The 26755-nt window shown below is 33.8% G+C and overlaps 2 protein-coding genes across 2 annotated transcripts; both read left to right on the top strand.

Annotated features, from left to right (window-relative positions):
* Nucleotides 1-5642: 5642 nt before the first annotated feature.
* Nucleotides 5643-6134, top strand: LOC108994579. Its single transcript, XM_035685805.1, has one exon. It carries the CDS (start codon nt 5643-5645, stop codon nt 6132-6134), a length of 492 nt encoding a protein of 163 aa, XP_035541698.1.
* An 8946-nt stretch (nt 6135-15080) lies between these two features.
* On the top strand, nt 15081-21353 carry LOC108994575 (translation initiation factor eIF-2B subunit delta-like). Its single transcript, XM_018969827.2, has 7 exons — nt 15081-15771; nt 16555-16689; nt 18209-18564; nt 19374-20118; nt 20289-20385; nt 20474-20528; nt 20969-21353. The coding sequence occupies exons 1-7, from the start codon at nt 15282-15284 to the stop codon at nt 21029-21031; spliced, it is 1941 nt and encodes a 646-aa protein (XP_018825372.1). The 5' UTR covers nt 15081-15281; the 3' UTR covers nt 21032-21353.
* The last annotated feature ends 5402 nt before the right edge of the window (nt 21354-26755 follow it).

The following is a 26755-nucleotide window of genomic DNA, read 5'->3' as shown; positions in this document are numbered from 1 at the left end:
CCAAAGATTTTGTTGTCTTTGAGTTTGGTGTGGATATCTTTGGTGTACTGGATATCTTGTCTAACAATGGGTACCTTGGATTGTCATGTGTGTAAGGAAAGAATCCAGTTTACTACTCTTAGGTCTCATTTGGTTACACAAGCTAAACTATCTCATTTCATCTCATCTCATATAATTATTATAATTTTTTTAAATTTCTACACAAAATATAATAAATAATTAAACCTTTTAAAATCTTAAAATAAAAATAATATTAAAAAATAATATTTTAACAATATTTTATTTAACTTTCAACTTTTATCTTATCTCATCTCGTCAATATAACCAAACAAGGCGTGTCTTTTCTCATTCCTTAATTAGTCCAGTTGCACAATTTCTAGATGATATGAATTCCAGATTGCAAACTTGTTATGAATACAAATTGTGTTACAAATATAATTGATGGGATGTTATACAAATATAATTGATGGGATGTTATTGGTAGTATATTTCTTTTGAATAGATGTATGCGTGATTGTCAAAGAGAATTTCCCATATGAGGTCATTTTAACAATATTCATTGTAAGGAGCCGGATCGAAATTGAATAAGATTGTCATGATAATTTCTGATCATTTTTCAATTTGTAAGAAAATTAGTGGGCAGCTCCCTAAGAGTACCATCCCTCTGTATTTTTAGTATCTTGGTGGTTTTAGTTTAAAAAATACAGAGAGAGAGAGAGAGAGAGAGAGAGAGAGAGAGAGAGAGAGAGAGAGAGAGAGAGGGGTACAAATTTTGCCAATGCCACACTCGAGTAATTATCTGAACTTTTGTGTAATTTCATGAGAAAAGATATTTAAAACAGTGAATTATACAACTACCGCATAATTATTTTGAAAAAGTGAATAAAACATAAGACCCACATAAAAAAAATTAATTTTTTAATAATGGACCCTACTCTTTTTTAAAGCGATTACACGACGTTTATGTGTTTCACGATTATATATAGAATTACTGGTAATTTCATCTGTTCTTAGTACTCTTTAAAACCAATTTTACCTTTTCATTTAATCTATAACCTTCCAGCAAAATCTTATCTTCTTTGCCTCATCAATTCCTTTCCAAACATAAGAAAGAATTTCCACCAACAGAAGATTGCAAAAAGGTATAAGTATGGGGGAAGTAATTTCTTGTCCATTTCCAAGGACTTTCCTAATCTAGATTATATAACTTCACCAATATCATACAAATTTCTTGTCCATCTCCAAGTTCTTTCTTTCTTAATAATCTTACCAATATCATACAAGTTTCTTGTCCATTTCCAAGGTCTTTCCTATTCTACTGTTGCTTCTGCACATGAATAATATTACTCAATTCCTTCTGCTCCGATTCTTGGCTGTTTCTCAGTAGCTATGCCACTTTTTGGTGGTGACCCTAACATGAAGGGTTTGCATGATCAAGACAGATGAAAAATAATTAAGTAGATCAACACGAGTAATCATATTTAGTATCTTTTTCATAAGTTTTGGAAAAATATCGTCGTCTCAAGTTCTCGTCCAAACTTGAAGGCCGGTTTAAGAGAAAAAGAGATCGGTATAAAATAGGCGATATAATATTTATTGATACTCGTTTAGATTTTTCAAGTGATTTTAAATACTGAAATGTTGTAGGTTTCACTAATACTTGCAATGATTCTGTCAGTTGAAACCCTCAATTCGAAATATCTTGATCTGATTATAAGTTTGATCTCTATGAAAATCTAGGTTTTGGATGAGGATGGACCAACTTATATTAGGGTTGCAAAATACATGGTAAAGTTGACACGAGTGGTGTCAATAGCAAAGTCCATTAACCATTGAATGATCATCACAGCTGACCTAATTAACCAAGCCAAAATAAATAAATAAATAAAATATATAATTATTGGAGTTGACCGAATTAACCAAGCTTACAGATTTTTTAAGAAGAAATGGAAGGTGGCCTACCACTGGGAATTTAGTGGCTTCTTATATTGTGAAGTCCATGGAGAGGAAACTCTGAGACATGATCATGAGCAATATCAAACACCACAAGTTGCATGCATGCATAGGATCAAGAGAAATGATATTTATAGTCGTGAAGTGCATAAATTTCGTACAATCTCTTTAAAAAAATGAGTAAATATGAGACCTACATGAAAAAGAACTAATTTTTAATAGTGGATTCCATTTTTTTTAAAATGATTGCACGATACTTACGCACCTTCCGACTGTATATAGTATTACTCTAACATCAAATTATATTTATACATTTAAATATGTATTCAGTAGTTTGATTCTTATGATCATAAATCTGTCCGTTCATGTACTCTAGGATCAAATTCTTATGATCATAAATTGTAATTATCATAAACCATGAATCTGTCCTTTCATGGATCTGAAAGATTGGTTTGGAAACACAAGGATCATCATGTCCGGTATATATCCACTGAAATGGATTAAAAAATGTAGTTTATAATTATGTGACAATTATCTCAATATTCTAAGCACCGACTCGAGAATAAAATTTATTAAATATATTTTATACATTGATTTGAGGATAGAATTTTTCGAAATATACGAAACTCAATTTTTTTCACAAGCATCAAGTGGTGTGTAACGAGATAAATTGGGAATCAGGGTAAGAATTTATGATTATTCCAAATTCAATGTTAAATTGAAAAGAAGAAAAAAAAAAAACGAATGGCTGCAATTGGTCAAAACCAATTGGTGGATCCAAAAGAAATGAGAAACGCACAAGACACGCACAAAACTTTCCGACGCAAGGACGGCCATACGCCGACCAAGTTGCATGCCCACTACTGAGAAAAGATAATAATAATAAAGTTTCAGATATTTACAGTCATCACTCTTTTTAAAATAAATAAATAAATTTAATTTTTATATAAAAATAATAATTTTTTAATTATAAATTCACTCTTTTTGCACGGTGTTAGTTTGCACAATTCATAATTATATTTAAGAGTAATTCTATATACAGTCGTGAAATGTGTAAATACCGTGAAGTCGTTTTGAAAAAGAGTAAGGTCCACTATTAAAAAATTAATTTCTTTTCATGTGGGTCTCATATTTATTCACTTTTTTCAAAGCGACTGCACGACACTTGCACACTCATGACTGCAAGTATCATTTCTCTATATTTAGTATTAATCAATAAAATTTGGTCTAAGAATTTATATCTATTTTTTAAGAAAATAAATAAATAAACAAAAATAAATAATATTAAGAGTTTTGATACTCATTATACTCACACATTACATATTATATTTATTTTTATTTTTTAAAAATATTTTTTAATTTTATTTTTCTTAAATTAATTGATTTCTTCTGTTCATTATTTATATTACATATTTAAAAATAGAAAAAAATAAAAAATAAAAAATTATGTATAATATATGTTATGTGAAAATGATCAAGATAATTTTTTTAATATTAAATATACTTTTGTTCTCGCACGCCACTTATGTTGGCTAACCGTACGTCACCCTTGTTTATTGGGTTTCTAGCTCCGAGTGCACGACACGTGGAAATCACGTTACATGCATAGCTCTCAAAGTGGGGGTTTTACCTCCACAAACTAGTTGTGAACGTCATCCTCCACTCTTTTTTTCCCTTGTACAAATACAGCAACGCTAATTATAAGTAATTTTTTATATAATTGTAAAGTGTATAAATATTATATAATTATTTTTAAAAAATAATATTTATTATTAAAAAATTAATTTTTTTCTTATAATTCCTGTTTTATTATTTTTTTTAAAATAATTATATGACAGCTGTACAATTCACGATTATAAATATATTTTTTTTATTTTTTAAATGAGTTCTAGATTTGTCTTCAATTTTTTAAAAGAAAAGGACGAAATTTACTATACTAATCATTTTTTTAAAATAACAAAATAGGAACTTACTAATGTTATTTTGTATAGAGTTCTTATGTACTAAAGCCCCATTTCAAGTAACATATCACATCATATTAGATTTGATTTTTTAGGCTCTATTTGGATGGTAAAAATATTTCTCTCGTCTCATTATTATAATTTTTATAAATTTTTACATAAAATATAATAAATAATTCAATTTTTTCAAATCTCAAAACATTAATAATATTAAAAAATAATATTTTAACAATATTTTATTCTACTTTCAACTTTTATATTAAAAAAGAGCATAATGATCCTTTATAGTTTTTGCCAATTATCATCCATGTTAATCAGAACATTTTGAATTAATAAAAATCTATATTATTCGATAAACAATTAAACGCTTAAATTATTTCCAAAATTATCTAAAAAATACCAAAATATAATGGAGTAATTCTACATATAAGCTTGAATTGCGTAAACGACGAGTAATCATTTTTAAAAAGAGTAAAGTTTACTATTAAAAAATTAATTTTTTTATGTAGGTCTCATGTTTTATTTATTTTATTTAAAGTGATTACGTGACAGTTGCACAATTCACGATTGTAAATATATTTTCTCAATATAATATAGTTTCCCTTCTCGAAAAATGACCATATTCTTGTTGAATCAAAAGTAGACCCTTTCTTGTGGTCCAATTAATGGGACAAAATAGTTTCAGTTGGAGGTCACAACTGATAAAGGGGCATTATGATCGGTTGTTTTGATGTGCTTGTTGAGAATTTCCGCTTCAACTACCTACGACTTCCCGTTTAGCTAGGGAGAGTAGTATGATAATAAGAGATCAAACTTTGATGACTGTTGGAGAAAGCATGTGGCTGTACTAAAACATGGGGTTCACTTGCTAGGGATAGGACCAAAATATCGAAGAGTTGAGGTCGAGGAAGCCATTGGTGTCGTGTGTATCGTCATTGGATTCGCAATTTACAGTGCGAAATGTGGAGGTGTGGCGTATGTGAATAGTGAGCGTTTAAAAAATAATAAATTATAAATTTTTTTCTATTTTAGAGAAAACAAAAATGAATGGAAAAAATATAATTAATGGATAAGATAGAATAAGAGAGGAGAGGATGATTGAATTTGAATTTTTAGAGTGAAGAATGGGGGAGGATGAATTTTGAGAGAGTAGTTGGTACTTGAGGAGATCATGTTGATTGTCATGATCTCACCAAGTGATGAATTACAGAAATATTTTGATTAAAAGATGGAGAAAAGTATTATTCAATATAATTTTTTTTTTTTCCTCTTTCTCTCAACTATCACATAATGAATACGGTTATTCTATGGGTTATATTATTTAAATAATATAAATAATATATTTTAAGAATAATGATATTTATAATAGTGAAATATATAAATATGATGTAATTTTTTTAAGAAAAATAAAAAATATATAATTTATATTAAAAAATTAATTTTTTAATAATAAATTTCATTAATTTTTATAAAAATGATACGACACGTACTCACTCAATAAATGTACCTCATCAATTATATTTTAAACGCGGAGTTAAAAATAAAATAACACCTACCTAGATACGTCAACTCTTCGAAAATGGAATGGAAGAGCCACCGGTTATCACCAGTCACCTAAAGGCTAAACCCATTGCTCACCTACGCCTATATATATATATGAGCACTCGTTATTAGGACATTCATTCTCACTGCCATTTTTCTACGACAGAAACTCCGACGAGAGACAACATGTTCAGCAAAACTCCAGAACATGGCTCCTCCGGCTTATCGAAGAAGAAGCAGAAAACAGCAGCCGGCTTGTTCATCTCCATGTCGACTTTCATGGCTATATGCGCAGAGCGAGCCGACCTGGTCTCCCGCAAGATCAAAGCCAAGGCGACGAGGACGATCAGGGCCACTCAGAAAAAGGATCCTTCATCACCGACGTTTGCTTCCAGGCAGAAGCAGCTCCTGTTGACGTTAAGCAACAAGGCGGTCGGATTTATGCACCGGAAAAGGATCGGTAATCATGCCGGCGCCCGGACTGAGCCGGAGGAGTGGAGTGACCGTGGGGTCTGGCAAAAGGCTATCTTGATGGGGGACAAGTGTGAGCCGTTGGATTTCTCAGGCGTAATTTATTACGATAGTAACGGGAACCAGGTAAGCGGAGTCCCTGTCAGGTCGGCACGTGCCAGTCCAATGCCCGGGTATAACTCACGGGCTGGGAAATCGGATCTGTGAGCAGCACTGTTACCCGCGGGGGATTTTTCATGGAGTTCTGCGGCTTCACTCCTGTCGTTCGTGTTGACGTGTTGTGAAAACAGTGGTTGGGGGGGTTAATAAGGCTTGAGGGCCCCCCCGGTGATGAAAACCATTTTTGGTTTTGGAAATCTGTCTTTCTATGTTTTTGAAAGGTCGAGAGTAATTAAGATAGTTTAGACATGTATGGAAATAATTGAGGTTGTATCCAATTATAAGGTCTAGTTTTATGTAGGATACAATATTTAATAAGAGAAAAGGTATTTGTAATTATAAATTGTATAATTATTGCATAATTATTTTTAAATAAATAAATAAAATATGAGATCTACATGAAAAAAATTAAATTTTTAATAATAGACTATATTATTTTTTAAAAGGATTACGCGATATTTACACACTTCACGATTGTACGTAGAATTACTAATTTAATAAACCTCATTTATGTTTTTAGCATTGTGACTATATTTGTCTGAATTTAATTTTTTTAATTCAATCAGATAATTAAAAATTCTGTATTTAATAATTATAAAGTATTTTTTTCACGAAATATTTTACTTTTTTATTAAGATTTTGAATTGATAAAGACCACTAAACGATTATTTAAATTGATAAAGTGGTATGAAAATTGCTCTTCAAATTTAGTTTTTATTTTATAAAAGATTTTGAACTAAAAGCTTATAGTTCTACTCAATATTTTAAGAGTAATGTTACTTACAGTCGTGGAATGTGCAAGTATTATGCAATTATTTTGAAAAAGAGTACGGTTTATTAAAAAATTAATTTTTTTTATGTGAATCTTATATTTACTCACTTTTTTAAATGAATTACGAAACATTTATACACTCCACAAATATAAATATAATTTCTCATATTTTAATCACCTCAGTTGAAAAAGCTCGTAATATTCGAGTTTCCACCAAAATATGTTCCATCTTCATTTGGCATGTGTGGAAGGGCAAACCCGCTAGATAATTGATTAATAAATATGGTATTCAGAAAAGTATCTTGAGAATAAGATTTTGAGCTCCAAAGTCTATGGCATACAAGATAAATGAGATGTTTATCGAGATGAAAAAAAAAATTATTTTTTTATTAAGATTTTGAATTGATAAAGACCACTAAACGATTATTTAAATTGATAAAGTGGCATGAAAATTGCTCTTCAAATGTAGTTATTATTTTATAAAAAGTTTTAAACTAAAAGCTTATAGTTCTACTCAATATTTTAAGAGTAATGTTATTTACAGTTATAGAGTGCGCAAGTATCACACAATTATTTTTAAAAAATATAGGGTTTATTATTAAAAAATTAATTTTTTTATGTGAATTTTTTATTTATTCATTTTTTTCAGAAAGATTACGAAACATTTATACACTCCACAAATATAAATATAATTTCTCATATTTTAATCACCTCAGTTGAAAAAGCTCATGGTTCCACCAAAATATGTTTCATCTTCATTTGGCATGTGTGGAAGGGCGAACCCGCTAGATAATTAATAAATATGGTATTCAGAAAAGTATCTTGAGAGTAAGGTTTTGAGCTCCAAAGACTATGGATAAAAGATAAATGAGATCTTTATCGAGATGAAAAAAACAATTATTTTTAAGTTTATTTTTTTACACATCCAGCACTTCAAACACTATATATTGAACTATTGAAGTGGGTTCTACAATAATATAAAAATTTTAATGTTTGAACTTTTTTTTTATAAGATAAATATTTCATACATAAAAAAATCTCACATAAAGAAGTTTAAAATTGATGTGACTTAATATAATACATTTGATATACTTTACAGTAAAAAAAGATTTATAATCTGACATATCATATTAAATTACATTAGTTGGTAAGTTATCTTTTATGAGATTATTTTGTGAGTAAGCATTTATCTTTAACAACTATAATAGATCTTAAAATAAATAATTTAGGCCTTATTTGGTTACCGAGAAATTCTCAAATTTGTTATAATTTTCTTTCCAAATTTCACTCAAATACAAAATAATTTTTAACTTTTTCATTTAATTAATTGTTACTTAATTATTATCCAAACTCAAAATTCAATACAATTTTCTCAAACTTTCAAATAAAACATAAAAAATAATATAATATTTTTAAATTTTAAAACGAAAATAATATTAAAAAATTATATTCAAATAATGTTTTAACTTTATAATATTTCTATTCAATTTTTTCTTTCTTATTTTTTAAAATTTAATAAAAACATTTCAATTTAAATTATTTTATTATTATTCACAAACCATTTTAATTTTTCAAACAATTGTGGTCTTGTAACTGATTTTTGATGAAAGCTTTCAATGTTTCTTTTTCAGTAGTTCCAAGAAATTGATTTGTAGTTCTGGTTCACCTATTAGGGCGGGACAACGATTATGCACCTCAGTAGAAATTCCGCCCCTACTTCCTATGTTAAATTAATGCTTAGTACTTATGTTTTATTTTTTGCACCCAAAAAGAGAAAAATAAATAAATAATCAAGCAATTTTTGTACTGATTGTGCTGTTTTAAAAAGATGGTTTTTATATTTTTATCTTGACAGAGAAATGATAATTATAATCGTGAATATATAAATATCGTCTAATTATTTTTAAAAAAATAAATAAATACGGGACTCAAATAAAAAAAATAATTTTTTAATAATAAATTTTATTTTTTTTAAAATGACTGCACAATATTTACGTATTCCACGATTACATATAGCATTACTCATCTCCAAATGCTAACAAATAAACATAATAGAACAAAGCCAAATCATTGATGTGAGCATTGAAAGCATGTTTTGAGAATAGAATCAAAAGAAAGAGAGTACAAAATGTAGATCAAAATGTGAGGATTAGTTAGAAGATGGTACTTTTAGATTAATTATTAGATAGTCTTAGAATACAGATGAAATGATACTCTCGTTCTATCATTAAGAATGTTAAAAAATTATTATATTCTAATGATACTGCGTGAGATACCATATTTCCCGTGATGACTTGACATGTTTGAAGAGTTTGGAACTTAAATTCATCTCAATTTATTATTATAATTTTTTCAAATCTCAATACAAAATATAATAAACAATTCAACTTTTTCAAATTTTAAAATAATAATAATAATAAACAATAATATTTTATCATCTCAACTCAATTCAATTCAACTCAATTTAACATCTAAACGCACACTTATTCCCCGTTTAAAAGATAAATAGCATTGGAATATAGGAATTTGAGTGATGTTGGTGATGGGTAAAAGTCATCGTTCATGTCAAAAGGAGTTCTCCATTTGCTTGAATTTTGTCAATAAAGGTTTTTTTTTCTACCCTTTTATTTATTTATTTATATGACCAGACTTTTCTCTAAGTAAGAGAATATTAAATAAAATATAAATAATATTGTATAAAACCACAAAACATCGGACTCGTTTGTTTTCAGAGATGAGATGAGATGAATTGAAATTAAAGTTAAAAAGTTGAATAAAATATTGTTAGAATATATTTTTTAATATTATTTTTATTTTGAGATTTAAAAAAGTTGAATTGTTTATTTTATTTTGTGTAAAAATTTAAAAAAATTGTAATGATGAAGTGAGATGAGATGAGATGAGATAAGATGTTTTCTAAAAACAAACGAGACCTTAAGAAAGCTCACAAATAAACAACAATAATGTAGGAAGGAACTTGGGGTGTCCATGGTGGGCACACATCCTGCTCAATAAGACCAATCGTTACCCCTTGCAATTAAAGTGGCCGAATAGGCACTTTAATGCAAGTTTATGACTGGCTTTTATTATTGGGCTAGAAGTGGTTTGGCACACTAAATCACGTACCAACACTCACATAGTTTTTTTTATTGAAAAAAATAAAAGAAACAAAAATTCGAGAGAAGAATAATATCTTTTGTTTTACGAAAATTATTTTTGTCTTTAATTCATACTGTTTCATTAAACGAATGTCTTACATTTAACATTGATGTGTGGTTTGGTGCACGAAATCGCTTATAAAAAAACTTTTCATTTATTATTAGCTGTGGGTTAGGTATAACTACACCAATAATTCTATTTGTAATTTATTTTATGATCACTCTTTCAATATCGCATGTTATCCTATCAAATAATTAATGCATAAGTTGAACATACTAAAGCTTCATTTGTTACTGAATTCAGTTGAGTTCAGTCTAATTTTAACTTGAGTCCAACATCCAAATACTTAACTCTTAAATTACTAAACTTATCCTAACTCAAAACCTTTTTATAAATGAGACCCACAACTTTTTTTCAACTTAAAACATCTTTATACGTGGATCTACAACCTTTTTCAATTTCTCATAAAAATTATTAAACTTATCTTAACATCTAAACACATTTTAAACTTAATTTAGATAGGTTCTACATAATTCTCTTCACTACTCAACTCACTACTATTTATAAAGAACTCAACTCAATTGAGTTCAACCCAATATCCAAACGCAGCCTAAATAATTTTTAATCATTTAATACCTGATAATAGAATGGTGGAAGAATGATGATAAAAGAGATGGTGGGGTCTATTTTATACTCGTCCACATATTAATAAAAATATATTTGGATACTCTAAAGTAATGTCCACATAAATATTGTGAGGCCTATTTTATGCGTTGTTTATCTCTCTCATACTTTAGGTTCTAGAGTTCGGACAACAACTATAAAAGAACTAAATCTAAAATAAAGATAGACATATAAAATTGGGTCTACAACATTTATAACTATTCGCTGAATATCTTTGGGCTGCATTAAATATGATGAAATGTTGTGTGATTCATATTATATGTCCATCAAAGAGTCTAGAATTCGGATGAGAACTATGGAGAACCCATATCTAATAAATTTGAGAGTGATTGTGATGAAACTCTTTATCACATGGTCTATTATTTATATTTATAACATTGAGTTAGAGCCAAACCACTTGTTTTATGTTTTATATACTTTTTAAGTCGGTTTGGATATTTAGAATATCTCAGTAGATATATAAATAAAATGGTATAAGTTAAAATATTTTATTGAGTTTTAAAAAATAAAAGAGAAAATATTGAATGAAAATATTATAAAGTTAAAAAATTGTTTAAATATTAATTTTGTTTTGAAATTTTAAAAAATAATAATATTTTTTATTTGAGAATTTGAAAAAATTATAATAATTAAGAAATAATTAGATAAAAAATTAAAAATTAAAAAATATTATGTTTGAATGACGTTTGAAAAGAAAAAAATACTTGAAAATAATTGTAATGTGAAACGGGCCTTGAGCTGCCCACAACCTTACGCAGCCTAGGAGGCTGTGTGCAGGCGGTTGCACAAGGCTTTAGTTGCACCGGTTTGCTGAGCACGGGTGCACATGCATATATATGTTTGTGTCCGAGCCCAACACACGCGTTGAGCGTAAATGATAAGAGAACTAAACAGATTGTATATTTTCTCCTCCCCTCTTGAACCACACACCAATCCAGCTAGCAGTACCAGTTCTTGCTAATGATCAAAATACCCATTATTCTCCCCATTCTATATCTTAGTGAACCAATGACCAATTGTGATTAGAAATGTTGGATATCTATTAGCAGCTCATTGTCAAAAATAAAAAGAAAAGATAAAATCAAAAAAGATTGACTCAAATACAAAAAAGTTGAAAATGACATAAGGTAAGTAGGACTCGGCTACTTTAAACACTGAATGAATCCTCCATAAAATGAGGAAACCACTACAAGTATGGGGCATCTAGCAATTCTACAAGGAAAGACTCTCTACAACTCGCAACACTCTCTCTCTAGAAGAAAAACATCTTCTCTAACCTCCACTCAACCTTATTTTCTCTATTATATTGAAAGCTATAGAAGACTATGAGAGACTGTAAAATCATAAAAATATAGTAGATTTCATCCCAAACAACCCGGGTACTAAGCTCTTATGCCAAACTATGTAAATCCATGTGTCTCTCTCTATTTATTTATATTTTATATATTTGATTTACCATTTATTTCACGATAAAGCGTCCAAGCATTGTATCAATGCCCAAACCATCATCATGAGCCATTAAACCTTATTGTTGAGCTCCGTTAATGTCGAAAAAAATGCATCAACAGTTTGGCACCATTATCTATGGAATCAACAAGTCGCTCTAAAAAAAAGGTTGAATGATCTAACAAAAGTTTATTCAACATAAGGAGATACTGCACTCAACAAATAACTACAGCGAGAGAGGAGTACAGTTCCAGATAAAAAGGGAAACCAAACCAAGACATTCACGAAGATAAATTCCTTACCACTCTCTCCTTATTTCATAATTTATAGTTTCAAGTGGCAAACACTGTGCGTACATGAATTGCATGTCCATGCACACAATTGCAAGGGTGAGCATGGCCCTCGAGCAACATGAAGGGTAATCAATGAAGCTCACCCCGCGCAACAAGTGTGGCAAACACTCAGCTTGTCAGCATCACGGGCGAGCAATACCTCGCCCACGAGTGCAAACCAAGTGGGCACTTAGCCCTCCCCGTGCAACAGACATCAAGGGCTAGCAATGAAGTTTTCCCTGTGCAAAAAGCATGGCTCATGGGGAAAGTAACTATGCTCGCCCAGAGCAACAAGGAGGCTTCAGGCGAGCAGTGACACTCGCCTCAAGTGAAGCACTTGAAGAGAGAGGAAACTTGCCCCACTACACATGCTTGGCGAGCACTTTGCTTGCCAAACTGTAGATGAATCACGAGGTAAAAGCTCGGGTGAGCACTATTCGTCTGAGCAACACACGTGACAAGCAATGCTACACAACCCAAGTAATGAGCAAGATAGGCACTTTGACTACCTCGACTTAGAGCATCTACGGTGGGCGAGAGCCTGCCCTAGAGCAACGAATCTAGGTTGTGAACAAGCAGCTTGTGGGCACCTTGCTCCCAATAGGCAAACATTGTAGCTCACACTTGGTCACAAACTTGGCAGGCACTTAGCCCCTAGTGCTTGGAACACCATGGTGAGCGATGGACTTGCCACCAAACACAAAGCACGATAAGCAATAACGCTCGGCCGAGCAACAAGCATCGTGGGCTCTTAATTCGCTTGCATCATAGGCAAGCAATGGACCTCATCTCGAGCGCCATATGTGGTGAGCTATTAGTTTGACTACACGTGGAGCATCAACTGGTGAGCAACGAATCCCATCCCTGAGCAACAAGCAAGCCGAATACACTGCCAACATTGATCAAGGAGCATTCCTCCAAGGCAAGCACTAAAGCTCACCTCGAGTGACATAAAGGCTCGAGAGTGAGAGCAACAAAGCTAACCCTCGAGCAATGATACTCACCCATGCTTGAGAGTTTTCCCACAAACTTGCCATGTAAATCCTACTTATGCTAACAAGTATGGATTTGAATGTCCCTCTCGAAAAAGATTGGACATACAGGAACATGACAACAGAAAAGAGCACTTAGCTAGCAAGTTTCAATCAACAACACTCAAACATCCTAGGTTTAAAGAGGATACACAGGCAGGACAAATGATGACAAAAACAGGCAAACAAGGCATGCATATGCCTTCGCCACGATAGCGCAGTAAAGCAAGTCCCTGCCACACCAACCAAGCCTAACACCATGCAAGCTGAGCTTCATCGACCAAGACTATCTTGATCTTGGCAACCATATTTCAAAGACCAAGACTATCACAACCTTGGCAACCATAGTGGTTGAGCACGCCTCACCCCACGACAAACGAGGCAAACATATGCCTTTGACACAGCAGCATGCAGGCCAAGCTTAAGCAAACGAAGCACATATATGCCTTTTGCCACAATAGTGTGTTAAGCAAGCCTCTCGTCACAACAACTGTCGAATGAGCCCTTGAGCTCTATAACCACTTCGTGTGAGTTACCTTCGAGAAAGAGTTACAGCTCCCTGACCACTTAGTGCGGGTTACAACAAATGCATTCAAACTTTAAAGCCAAAACAACAACATAAACATAAAATTGCCCTAAGATGGCAAGAAATCCACTAACATCGACGAAAACAAAAAACTATTGTCAAATACGAAAAGCACGCTTTTCACGCATTTTGCTAACAATGAGCAGTCTTACGCTCACACAAACAAACTTCCCAATGACCCCCATTCTTAGAGGCCATTACAAGGGATTTACAAGTCTTCTCAAAGTCCATCCATGGATCTTCATTTCATTACACGACAATCAAGGACAAGTCTCAATATTTATTTTTCTGCAATTCTCGTAGACTTCCACTATTATGGTGGACTTTTATTGAAGATCTCAAGAATTTCTTGTTGGACAAATCAACCTTAATAATCACTAGCATCTGTTATATAAAATGAACTGAGTCCAACCCATTGAAAGCCCAATACCAAGAATAAAAGAAATAAATAAAACAAGAAAGAGATAAAAGTAAAAGATGTTGATCCAGATATAAAAATGTGAAAATGACATTAGGCAAGTAGGATAAAGCTACTCTTAAGAAGGAAGGAGACCTATATAAAATGATGGAATCACCACAAACGTAAGGCATCTAGCAACTCGACAAAGAAAGACTACTCCTCTACAACTCGTGGAGCTCTCTATCTCTCTTCATATGAAAAACATATTCTTCAATCTCCTTTTACTTATTTTCATGATTGTATTAAGAGCTATGGAGGATATAAGAGATTATAACATCTACAAACACAATGAACCCCCAACGACCTGTAAATATATATATAAAAAAATACAGCCTATGTAGAATCGACAAATTGCTCTCAAAACGCAAGGTCGCATGACTGATTGCAATTAAGCCGAATAATAATAATAAAAAATTTAAAAGTTATTTGTGAATCAGATTCCACCGTTAGGCGTTAACCACTCAGAAACGATTCCCGAGTCTCCCACGTTTTCTTCTTCTTTTTATTTTTCAAACTTAAAAAACATAAAAATAAAGGAGAGGACAAGCTTCTTCAAGTTCAAACCCCCCCCCTCTCTCTCTCTGCAACTTCCCAAAATCAAAACCCTCGCAACAATGTACTAACCTTAATTCTCCTCTATCTATGGCCTTTAATCCTTATTTTTTTTAATTTCCTTCACTTCCAAAACCCTAGCCGGTTTATCCGACTCCCACCACCCCTGTTCAATGGACGCCCGTCGACCCTCCCGAGCCATCACTGACCCTATGATCCGCCGCGTTGGGTTCTTTACCCCCACCGGGAACAGCCAACTGCTACGGGCACACTCCAACCCTGCCGGCTCGGATTCCCCCCCGCTCGCCGACTCTCCCGCTGGAAACTCGCTCTCCCCGGTCATGATCCCCCCGCCGCGTCACCTCTCTGACCGTACGCCCTCCGTGCCGGTTCCTGAGACCGGATTACGCCAGGATAGTGAACACGTGCGGGTCGGGAGCTACAACCCGTCCGAATCCCTGCTGGGCTCGTCTCCATCGGGCGGGATCGCTTTGGCGGGAGGAGCATTCTCCGAGGAGTCGGATGGGTGGTACGGGCAGAACGAGGTGCGTAAGCACTCTCCGAATCTTCTCGATACCACTCTGGGGAAGGCTCCGGATTATCTGTCCGGTACTTCTGCTCCCCCGAGGCTTGAAAAATTGAAGAAGTCTGCCCAAGTGCCCGGTAATGCTTTAAAATAGTTACTAGCAAGTTTCACCATGAATGGAATCTGATTCGGTAGTGTTTGCATTACTACCGAATAAATTGTAATTTTGTAAACTCTTTATTTTGTGCCTGTGTGGGGTGGGGTCTTATTGTATTGTTTTGTATTGAGGTATTGTAGAATTGGAATTGAAATTAGATGCTGCGAGTTGAATTTGGTATGTTATCTCTCTTTTTTTTTTTTTTTTGGTTTAAAGAATTTGGCATGCCAAGCAAGAGAAGAGTCTCTAGTATGTTCTAGGGAGAAATATGATTCTCTTAGTTGTTCTTCCACCTCTGGTATGATTATTTATCGTTATATCCTGATCATGCAGCAATTTGAAAAAAAGCGATTAATCACTGGGGTAAAGGTAGTACGGGATTATATCTCTAGGACCAAGAGTTTTTGCTTCAATATATATGCATGTCTGAAAGCATTGGTGACCCAAGGTCCTTTTGGCATGTTTGTGAAACTGATGAATGCTTTTTGTTGTGAAAAAGAATTGACTTGTCGAGTTTATGTTTTAAACATTGTCTCAGAGCTATTGTTTTTTCTGCTGGTTTCTTGGATTCACAATCTATGGTTACCCGATTTGGTAATTTACTCATGCCATATAAGTAAGAGATAGTCAATCTATTAGGATTGATTTATATGCTGGTTATTTTCTGAGGTTGTTAAAGTGTGCTAATTATATGTGGTTCCTTTGCATTGTGTATGGGTAGTGACCATTGATTTCTCCCCTAAAATTTGTATTACCATTGCAGTAAAGAGTGGTAAGGCTGACGTGGAAGGGCAAAATGAAATGCAATCTAGTTTGAAGCCACTGAAAATGAAAACATCCAAAGCTGAAAGGCGTGCCTTGCAGGAGGCCCAAAGAGCTGCAAAAGCTTTGGCAAAAGGTTTGAATTGTGCTTATGTATATGTTATTCCCTAGTTGGCTATCTACTATTGTTTCCTATGATAACTTATTTTCTAAATGTTTTTATCTTAATGATTTTTTATGTTGGCGAAATGGGTCTGTTTCATTTGAACTTTTTACCTTATTTCCCAGGTGAGAAAACAATTCAAAATTCATTAAACTTCAAAGTTCTCCAGACCCACTGAATATTGGTTTGCCCATTTTACCCAAATAGGGCATGATTGTGGGTAGGAGTTGAATTTTGTGGACTTACAAGCTCTTATTGGATGCTGTGTTATTTTAGGTGGGCAGGGATTTTAAGCACCCATAATGGCATGTTTTTTAAACTTGTTAAGAGTAAAATTTTACTTTTCTTCTTTTTTATTTACATTTGTCTTAATTTTCATTTTAGAGGCTTGAAATAATTAGAAATTGTTAATGTTTTCTTAGAATTGGCACTTTTAGAAAAAATCATTGGATATTGTTAACGTTTGCTTAATATTGTTTGGTTCTTTCAATGAAGTGTTAAAGATGTCACAAAAGCGGCATGGATTTTGCTTAATGATTTTACAAATTTTCATTTCTTTTCCTACTGTATAGCCTGATTATCTTGCAAAATAATATATTGCTCTTTCAACATCGAGTGAGCTGCATTGTATCATTAAAAATGGCAATTCCTTTCTCATGACAAGGACAGAATATGTTGAGATTGAGGTGATGCCAGACAAGATAACTAGTGCATTGAATCTTCATAAACATTAATTGTTTGAGGCATGTTGGCTGCTCTTTTTTTTTTTTTTGGTTTAAAATTTCTTAGAAAGGATCTTACAAGTATTTTCTGGGAAGTATTTTTTGGGAACTTAGCTTTTAGAATGAATTTTTTTACCAGCATAAACTGTTTCAATTATTGGTCGCACGTTCAATCAGGGTTTCTATATGGCATATGTGACAGTTAGACTGATATCTTATAGTATCTAGGCTGGATGATGATTTCCTTGGTAAATTTGTAATGGGTCATGGTAAGTTTTTTTTTTATAAGTAAAAATAACAATAGTAAGTTACTGAAATAATTATTATCATATATGCATCCTTTATAAATTTAAGATTGGATTCAGGTTTTAAGCAAACCCAGTAGTAGGTCTTTAGTGTTCTTGTTGACAAAACAATGTTTGGTATTGAATGAATGGCTCCTCAGACACCAGAAGGTTTTTCTACTGTTTTGCCTTTGTTTAGGCTTGTTGTTGGCAGTGTATAGTCTCCAAGTGTGGTAATATTTTATGTTGTGAGCTTAAGCATGTTTTTGCATGTGGTTATTAACCTATTTGTGGATATCGATGCATGCGTGCATATTTTACTTGTATTTGTATGCATGTACGTTGGCTTTTCACCTGCAGCATGCATACTTGCGCTTATATGTGTCTCCATCTTTGAATAAGTAGATATAATATCTCTTCTTGTTTTGTGGACATGGTTTTTGTATTCATTTCTCATGCTGCATGTTCATGTAATATATTTATCAGAGGGCGATAAATCTGCTGCTGTATCTGGGGGAGCAGCTCCAAAAAAACCTTTGAAGCTGCCATCACAGAAGAAAGATGGTCCTCCAGTCTCATCTTCAATTGCAGCTTCTGACAAGAAAGGAGGTGATCGTCCACCTGATAAAGAAAGGAAGAAAGACGTTCCTCCTCCACGCATGCAATTTGATGATAAGAACCGTGTGGAGAAGGCTAAAAGACGTGCAGTGTTCAATCAAACTGAAGCTAGAAATAGAGTTGAATTGTTTCGGCATTTGCCTCAGTATGAACATGGAACTCAGCTTCCTGATCTGGAGTCACGATTTTTCCAACTTGATCTGGTGCATCCTGCAGTATACAAGGTATTTTATATGTGATAGTAATAGTTTGGGTTGCTTTTTGGGGCTTCAAGCCTTTGAGTAAATGGATTTATGTCCTGTTTACCTAAACAAGTAACGGCATTTGTTGCCCAGACATAGGGAACAGACAGAACATGACAGGGGACATACACATGGAAAATTGAAGAACTGTACAGGACACATACTATAAATGCTCACACGTGCACATACATTCATATTATCAATGGCTCAATTACTTTGCGATCTGCAGTTATATTCAATGTGCAATTTGTTAATGAAGCGGTTTCTTAAAGCGGCCTCCCCTTCTACCGAAGTTTCAGTTTAGTTTCGGTTATTGTAACTTCAAAAAGTATCGTCACATCTGGAATGTTTTAGACATGTCTAAGAAGTTTTCAATAAGCGGCTGTCTATACCTGTCCATCACACTTGTGGCTTCTTTGTGGGATTGTCTGTGCAAGGATGTACATGTTTGGCCTTTTTTCCCTTCGGTTTTTTCCCTTCAATGGCTCATCTACATACAAGGGACCCTGCATCAGTTTACTTGGACCTGTATTATATAACTTTTTCTGTTTTTAAAGGTAAAATAGCTTCTATTTGAAATAACCAGTGGTTAGCACATCAATATCTTTTCAGCTACCCGACACCAGTTTCAATGATACATAGACTGAAACAAGTATAAATTTCTCAAGTTCTGTTATTTTTCCTTACAAAAAAAGGTTCTTAAGGCCTGTTTGTTGGATTAGGCTTTTCATAGTGATTTTTATCTGTTAATTAATCATTTCTGCTTGGAATGAAAATGAAACGATTTTCAGGCTGGATTACAGTATTTAGCCAAAGATATTATTGGGGGCAATGCACGTTGCATTGCAATGCTTCAATCTTTCAAGGAAGCCATTAAAGACTACTCCACACCACCAGAAAAAACTCTTGTGAGAGATTTAACTGCAAAAATAAGCAGTTATGTATCATTCTTTATTGAATGTAGGCCACTTTCTATCAGCATGGGAAATGCAATTAGGTTTGTTAAGAGCCGTATAACAAAGCTAGCATTAACTCTTTCTGAATTAGAAGCGAAAGCTGCACTTTGTTCAGATATCGAGCGTTTCATAAATGAAAAGATATTACTTGCTGAGAAGGTCATAGTTGGACACGCTGTTACAAAGATTAGGGATGGAGACGTGCTTCTTACTTATGGATCATCAAGTGTGGTTGAGATGATTCTGTTACATGCTCACGAGATGGGGAAACAGTTCCGAGTCGTAGTAGTAGACTCACATCCAAAGCTGGAAGGCCAAGCATTAATTCGGAGGCTGGTCTCAAATGGCCTGAGCTGTACATACTGTCATATTAATGCTGTTTCTTATATTATGAATGAGGTTACACGAGTTTTTCTGGGGGCCGCCTCTGTATTGTCCAATGGAACTGTACATTCGAGGGTTGGGACTGCATCTGTTGCAATGGTTGCTCATGCTTTCCGTGTTCCAGTTTTGATCTGCTGTGAAGCCTATAAATTTCATGAAAGGGTACAGCTTGATTCAATCTGCTCTAATGAACTAGGTATGTCATCCTATATGAACTGCTGTTGATTGTTCTTTTTTCCTTTGATTACGTTACATTTACCTCAACCTGCATTGGTATGGATTAAGACCGACTTATTCTTCCCCTTCCCATTTCCCCCATATTTGTTTTCAAAGAAACAAAGCCTAAAAGTCGTAAATTGCTTGCAGGCGATCCAGACGCCATTACAGACATTCCTGGGAGAGTGGATGTGAATTATCTGAATAATTGGGCCAAAAAGGAAAATCTGCAGCTTCTAAATTTGATGTAAGCTTTTTCCCTGAAAGAAAATAATTTCTGAATTTTGTTCCCATATATTCAATAATGCACTTGTCTTTCTGTGACACTGTAACAGGTATGATTCTACTCCTTCAGATTATATCTCCATGATTGTCACAGACTATGGAATGGTAAGTCTTGTGATATTGATCTCCAAATTCTAGTCATTACCTTGTATTTGTGATCATGCTGGGTATTGTTACTTATGATGCAAACAATACAACTGTGCTCATACTTGCAGAGAAATTAGGACATTCTATAAATTTATTAGTGTCATGCTAAGGCCCCATTTGGATATAAAAAGGGTTTCATCTCATCTCATGATTACAACTTTGCCAAAATTTTATACAAAATATAATAAACAATTCAACTTTTTCAAATTACAAAATAATAATAATATTAAAAAATAATATTTTATTCAATTTTCAACTTTCATCTAAAACCATCTCATCTGATCTCACTATCCAAACGAGGCCTAAACCTCTAGTGATAAAATTAAACTTTTCTTCAGGAAGCTTGAGATTTTTCCAATTAATTTGTATTAATGATCCTCTTATTGTTCTTATTGTAGATCCCAACCACTAGTGTACCTGTCATTGTGCGCGAGTATCGAAGAGAACATTTATTCATTTAGAAAATATTCATGAGCTTTGTCGTTGGATCAATAAAGCTCTTCATTTTTTGTGATTTTCCTTAGAAATGATACTCTAAAATTTTTCAACATGTGGTTATCTCTTTGTCATTATTTACTTTTTGAATTGAAATATTAGGGCTCATCAGTCTTGATGGTATTCAAATTTTGTTAAGTTAACATGTCTCCTCAGTCAAAGAGTGCACCATTTCGCCTCTCCTGAAGTACTTGTATGTATGTATATATGGTTGACTTGTCTCTCAGACGTGCAAGTTTCCAACACAGTTGGTGGTAACGAATTGCTTATTAAGTTTTTTTCTGCGAAGAGTAATGCTGTTTTTCATTTTCCATTTTGTTATATTTAATCACACATTTTAAGTGGTTTCGTTGGTCAATTAATTACTTAAATGACAATCATTTAATTTGTGACATATAGTAAGTATGATGAAGGACGATAAATTTCAAGATGAAAATTAATATTTGCCTTATAAAGGAAATGATTCATATACTAAACATGTCTTCAGCGGCATTCTTTAGCCAGTCTGGGCTGTGACGGGATTCTCTACTGACAACGATCATGTCAGAGATGTGATCGATGAAGAAGAGAACCAGACCGATTGTGGGCAGCTTGCTTGTGCATATGTTGGTTGTGGTTTTGTAGAAAGGTTCTAAATATTGATGCATGATACTGACGACATTCTTCTCTGTGGAGCTCGGCAGCATCCTATTGTCTAGTATCTCCTCATATTTCCTGATTATGGCGTCCATAGACTTGCTTGCCTGTTTCATATGTAAAATCCCAGTTCATCAATAGCCACTACATCCATGCAGGCATGGATGGCGCAGACACAAAACAACATACAAACATATACACAGTCAGGCAATCAAATATCATGGGACAAGTAAACCTCTGATGCTACCAACGATAAAACTGCAACACCCTAATCTTTGATGAAGCAAACTTCAATAAGTAAGCTGTTGAGTCGAAGGGTCCAAGTATAATTCCTTTTTTTAACTTTTCAACGATCAGTCATAGTGATGGAGAACTGTCTTGATAGCCTGACCATATCAGGCAATTATTTCACCTAATTAAATTGGGAGGAGTAGAGTGTGGCTGTTCGGTATTAATCAAACAAATCAAAGAACAAAAGGGGGTTTCAACCTTGTCGTACATCCACCTTTCAAGCTGAGTGTCATATCATATTTGCAGATTTTCTTTATGCAATGAACTTTGAGGCAGTCAACGGTGTTGTTTGGATAGTAAATTGAGATGAGATGGTTTTAGATGAGTTGAATAAAATATTATTAAAATATTATTTTTTAAAATTATTATTGTTTTGAGATTTGAAAAAATTGAATTGTTTATTATATTTTGTGTGGAAATTTGATAAAGTTGTAATGATGATATGAGATGAGTTGAGATCACTTCTTAATCCAAACGGGTTATAACGCTGGCAAGTAGTTGCTAACAGAAAAATTATATTTGCAAGTCGGTGTGGAGGGCGTGGCATGGCAAAGTTTGAAAGTTTGATTTGCTAGAGAATTTAATTTCAAACATATCTTCCTAATTAAATCTTGTAATGTCAGCAGTTGGATTGCAAGTAGGACTTGCTGATGAAAGCACTTAATAGGCCTGATATTAGACTATGGGGGGTAATAAACACCAAATTCTGCGACAAAAATCCCATTTCTTGGTTGGGAAATTCTTCTAAACAAAGAGGCTTTTCATTTTGCAGAATTTTTATATCCTAAAGCAGGAGGTTTTTAGATGATATGAGCAAGTACCTTGCGCACAATATCTAGCATCTGATAATTGCCACTCCACCTTGCTGAAGCATCCAGTGGAAATTTCCAACTACCTTCTTGATATGCTGCAGTAATTACTTGAGTAAAATCTTCTGACATCTCTAAGGATGCATTTAACTCCAGTACAAACTCCCAGATCTTCGAGATTACTGGTTTTGTGGTTCTCAATCCATCATCTATGATCAAGTTCAAACTCAAAGTACGTGCTGCACAGGGGATATAACTGAAGGGACCAACTTTCTGACCATCCAATTCCTCTTTCAAAGTATGGCAAGCATGCATGGAACTTTGACTGTTATCATGGATGCAGGAGAGGACTCTATTTTCAATATTGTACATCTTAAGAACCTTCACCAGGGAATCGTAAATCTCGGCACCCCCACAAGGGTGAGGTATGTGACAGATATCAAGAAGCACCTTTTGGAAGGACCAGTTCTCATCAATCAACTGGCATGTGACACTCATATAATATATCTGTTGATAGGAAGTCCAGAAGTCAAGTGTGATGGAGAACTTCGAAAAAACCTGCTCCAAAGATGCTCTAAAATCCTCCTGCATGCTTCTGAAAACTTCATGAAATACTGCTTTATACTTCTCACCTGGCCATACTTGTATTGATGCGTTCAGAAACTTGTAAGAATTTGCCAACCACTTTTCTTCCAAGGTCGAAGGAGGAAGAGAAGCTTCAATGAGCCACTTAATAAGCAACCAATTTCAATGATCATATTCCGCCCGGGGCACTTTCCATTGAGGCTGAGATTTCTTGATTACAGCAATGGCCTGTGGTGCTGAATTGCTGACAGCATCCCCTGGCTTATCATATCCAGGATGCCGATTGCTCAGGTGCCTTCCCAAATTGCCTTCAACAATTAAGGAAAATGAGTGAGACATACAAATGCATGATCAAAATGTCATAGGCATTATGATGTCATCAAGAACAACCACCACCAATAACAAGAAGAAAGCAGTTGCAGAAAAAATTACCAGTGGCAGTCGCAATAGAATAGCTCTGTCCACAAAACTTGCACCTTCGACTCTTCCCATCTGGGGCTGTCTCAAAATACTTGAGATAAACTGATGTCATTGTCTTCTTTCTCGGTTTCACTGAAGTAATAGTATTTCCCTTTTCTGAAGAACCCAATCCAATATCTATAGGATCAATGTTTGGAATGAGTGGCATATCCATCACGGATTTGGGATCCATATCTACATCACGAAGCAACAAAAGAACAAAGTCATAGTGAGCTTGGGTAAATATATTATTGAAAGTTCAATAGCGTGCTTGGGTTGCATCCCTCGGTGCTAAGATAAAAATGCGGTACTTACAAAAAAAAAAGTTTGATATAGGACTCATTTGGATAGTGAGATGAGATAATTTTATATGAATTGAATAAAATATTATTAGCATATTATTTTTTAATATTATTATTGTTTTGAGATTGAAAAAATTATATTGTTTATTATATTTTGAGTGAAAATTTTAAAAAGTTGTAATGATGAGATGATATGAGGTAAGATAATTTCTGTATTCAAACGAGCATTAAATTAGGAAACCTAGAATTTCTTTTAGCTATCAAGGACCATTTAGATAAAAAAAAAAAAAACCCCTTCTCTAACAGAGTGTCTGGAGAACAATAGACCCTTAAAAGCAACACTAGTCTAAACAATTGACCCATAAACCTGTTAAGAAGTTCAAAAAGCCAGTCAGAACCCTGTATCTAGGATAAATGTAACTCCAGCTAAACTGCTAAAGCAAGCACTTTCATAACCCAATAAATTAGATTTCATTCAATAGAAAACTAGAGTACTTCATCCATTATCGGATATCTCTCTCTCTCTCAAGAATGCCATATATAGTTTATCTACAGAACAAATCTAGAAATTAGATTCCCGTGTCAAAGATACCAAGTTGATCTGGCTATTAAAGTCTAGTTCATAAAAATGTGTTTATGAGGAAAAAAGAAAAGACGAAGAAGAAAACTATCCCAGTAGAAGAAAAATTCCTACAAGACCATTCAATGCATAAATGTACACTTCAGAATTTTTTTTCTCTCTTTTTTAAATAACACTTATGTAGCTTTATTTTTTACATATCTTATGTCAAACATCTACATATGGTAACTTATGTAGCAGGCTGACGTCGTGACTGAAGTGGAGTGGAGTGAGGGGGAGCGTAGCGTACTGAGCGGAATGAAAACATCTACCTTTTGGGCTTGTAATTTACTGTTTTATTGCCTGACACGATTAATAGGTTGGGGGTGCGGGGGCAACGCCCCCGCGTTGTACGGTACATGGGTGTTATTTGAATTTTATAATACCTTTGCACGATTAGGGTTAATATAAATACATATGGTAACCTTATTTTTTATAGTTAGTGAAAATTCAACCCTCGCTCTTATGAATGTAGGTATTTTGTCGAACCACGTTAAATCTGTATATTTTTCTTGCTTTCTCCTTTTACGTACTGTTCATAACTACCGCACGTAGCACAACACAGATGTCTTTGGTAGAGTGCTACTAATTACCCTTTTTGTTGAGGGGAAAAGAAATCTTAACATTTATGAAAAGCCCTTTTACTATTTCCCAGTTATGCATATAACACTGAAAAATCAAACTACCACCCAAGAAACAAACTGTATCACCGGCATATGATTTCTACTGTAAATACACAGTGGCAGCATCCCAATATAAAAAGATTATATTTTTTCTTAAGAGTAGAGCATGATATATTGAATTCTAGTACCTCTGAATGATTTCAATGCATTATTTACAGTCCAGTCCATTTGGTGCCCTGCCTTGGCACCCACTGCTGCTCATCTCTGAAAGAAATTCAAGTCCCATTTCAGCTTTAGTTTGAAAAGAATCAGATGAATGTGCATTTTCTCAGTATATTTACCCCAAAATTCATCAGAAATGGAAACTCACTATACGAAATCCTCCTTAAGCCAAGCTCTCAGAGCTGAGAAACACCATCTGAAGAAGAAATAAATAAATAAATAAATTTTTTGGATTTTATTCTTTTTTTATTTTTTTATTATATTTTTTTACCATCAGACTCGGAGAAGACTCACCATGAAAGCACTGAATTGTGTTGTTAAGGTCGGCTTCTCTGGTCCCGAGCCGGACCATAACAGAATGACCACAGAACACCGAAAGGAAGCTGGCAAAGGTTGGATCGGCGGCGCTAGATCAGAGCCGGATGTGAGCCGAGAGAGCGAGAGAGAGAGAGGCTTCTCAGCCGCGACGCGACTCCTGAGTCCTGACACGGAGCCAAGACAGAGAGACATGTGTTGCTGTTGTTGTGGTCTTGGTTTGAGCTCGGCGCTAGGGGTTTGGTTTGGTTTGATTTGATAATCAGCTTTATTGAGCCCTGAGGCCCAGCTGGCTGCTAGCTTCGTTTGTTCGGCTCTAAACTTATAAATCCATCACCCACTCATCATCCCCCATTTTTGTTCTTTTATTTATTTATTATTATTATTATTATTATTATATATATAGATTAAAAACTTGGGTTAATAACAAATTTTCAGCAGTTTGTAAAGAGTTATATTGATATTTGTAGAATTAATCAAGAGTTTTAAGAAATATTCAATTTATTAATGAGATGTATTACCTAATAAAAAATTAGCATGCGCCTCCTTAACGCCACGTCAACAAATTTATTTAAAACATAAAAATTCAAATACATACTTTCAAACTTAAAAAATTATTACATAAGTTTGTGATTTAAAAATCTAAGAAAAAAATTAGGTTAGGAGAGAATCGCCCATAAAAGAGGAAAAACAACATCTCAGATAGTGGTAAGCCACGTGACCAACTACCGCGTGAGGTGTTGAGCCGTACAACCATAACGGGTATCATAGGGTGGCTCACAGCCACACCACAAGCCGTACAACCATCTTGAAACCTGCTCTAGTTAGG

Source organism: Juglans regia, chromosome 15, assembly GCF_001411555.2.
Source record: "Juglans regia cultivar Chandler chromosome 15, Walnut 2.0, whole genome shotgun sequence".
Taxonomy (NCBI): Eukaryota; Viridiplantae; Streptophyta; class Magnoliopsida; order Fagales; family Juglandaceae; genus Juglans; species Juglans regia.
This window is presented reverse-complemented; position numbering and strand designations above follow the sequence as displayed.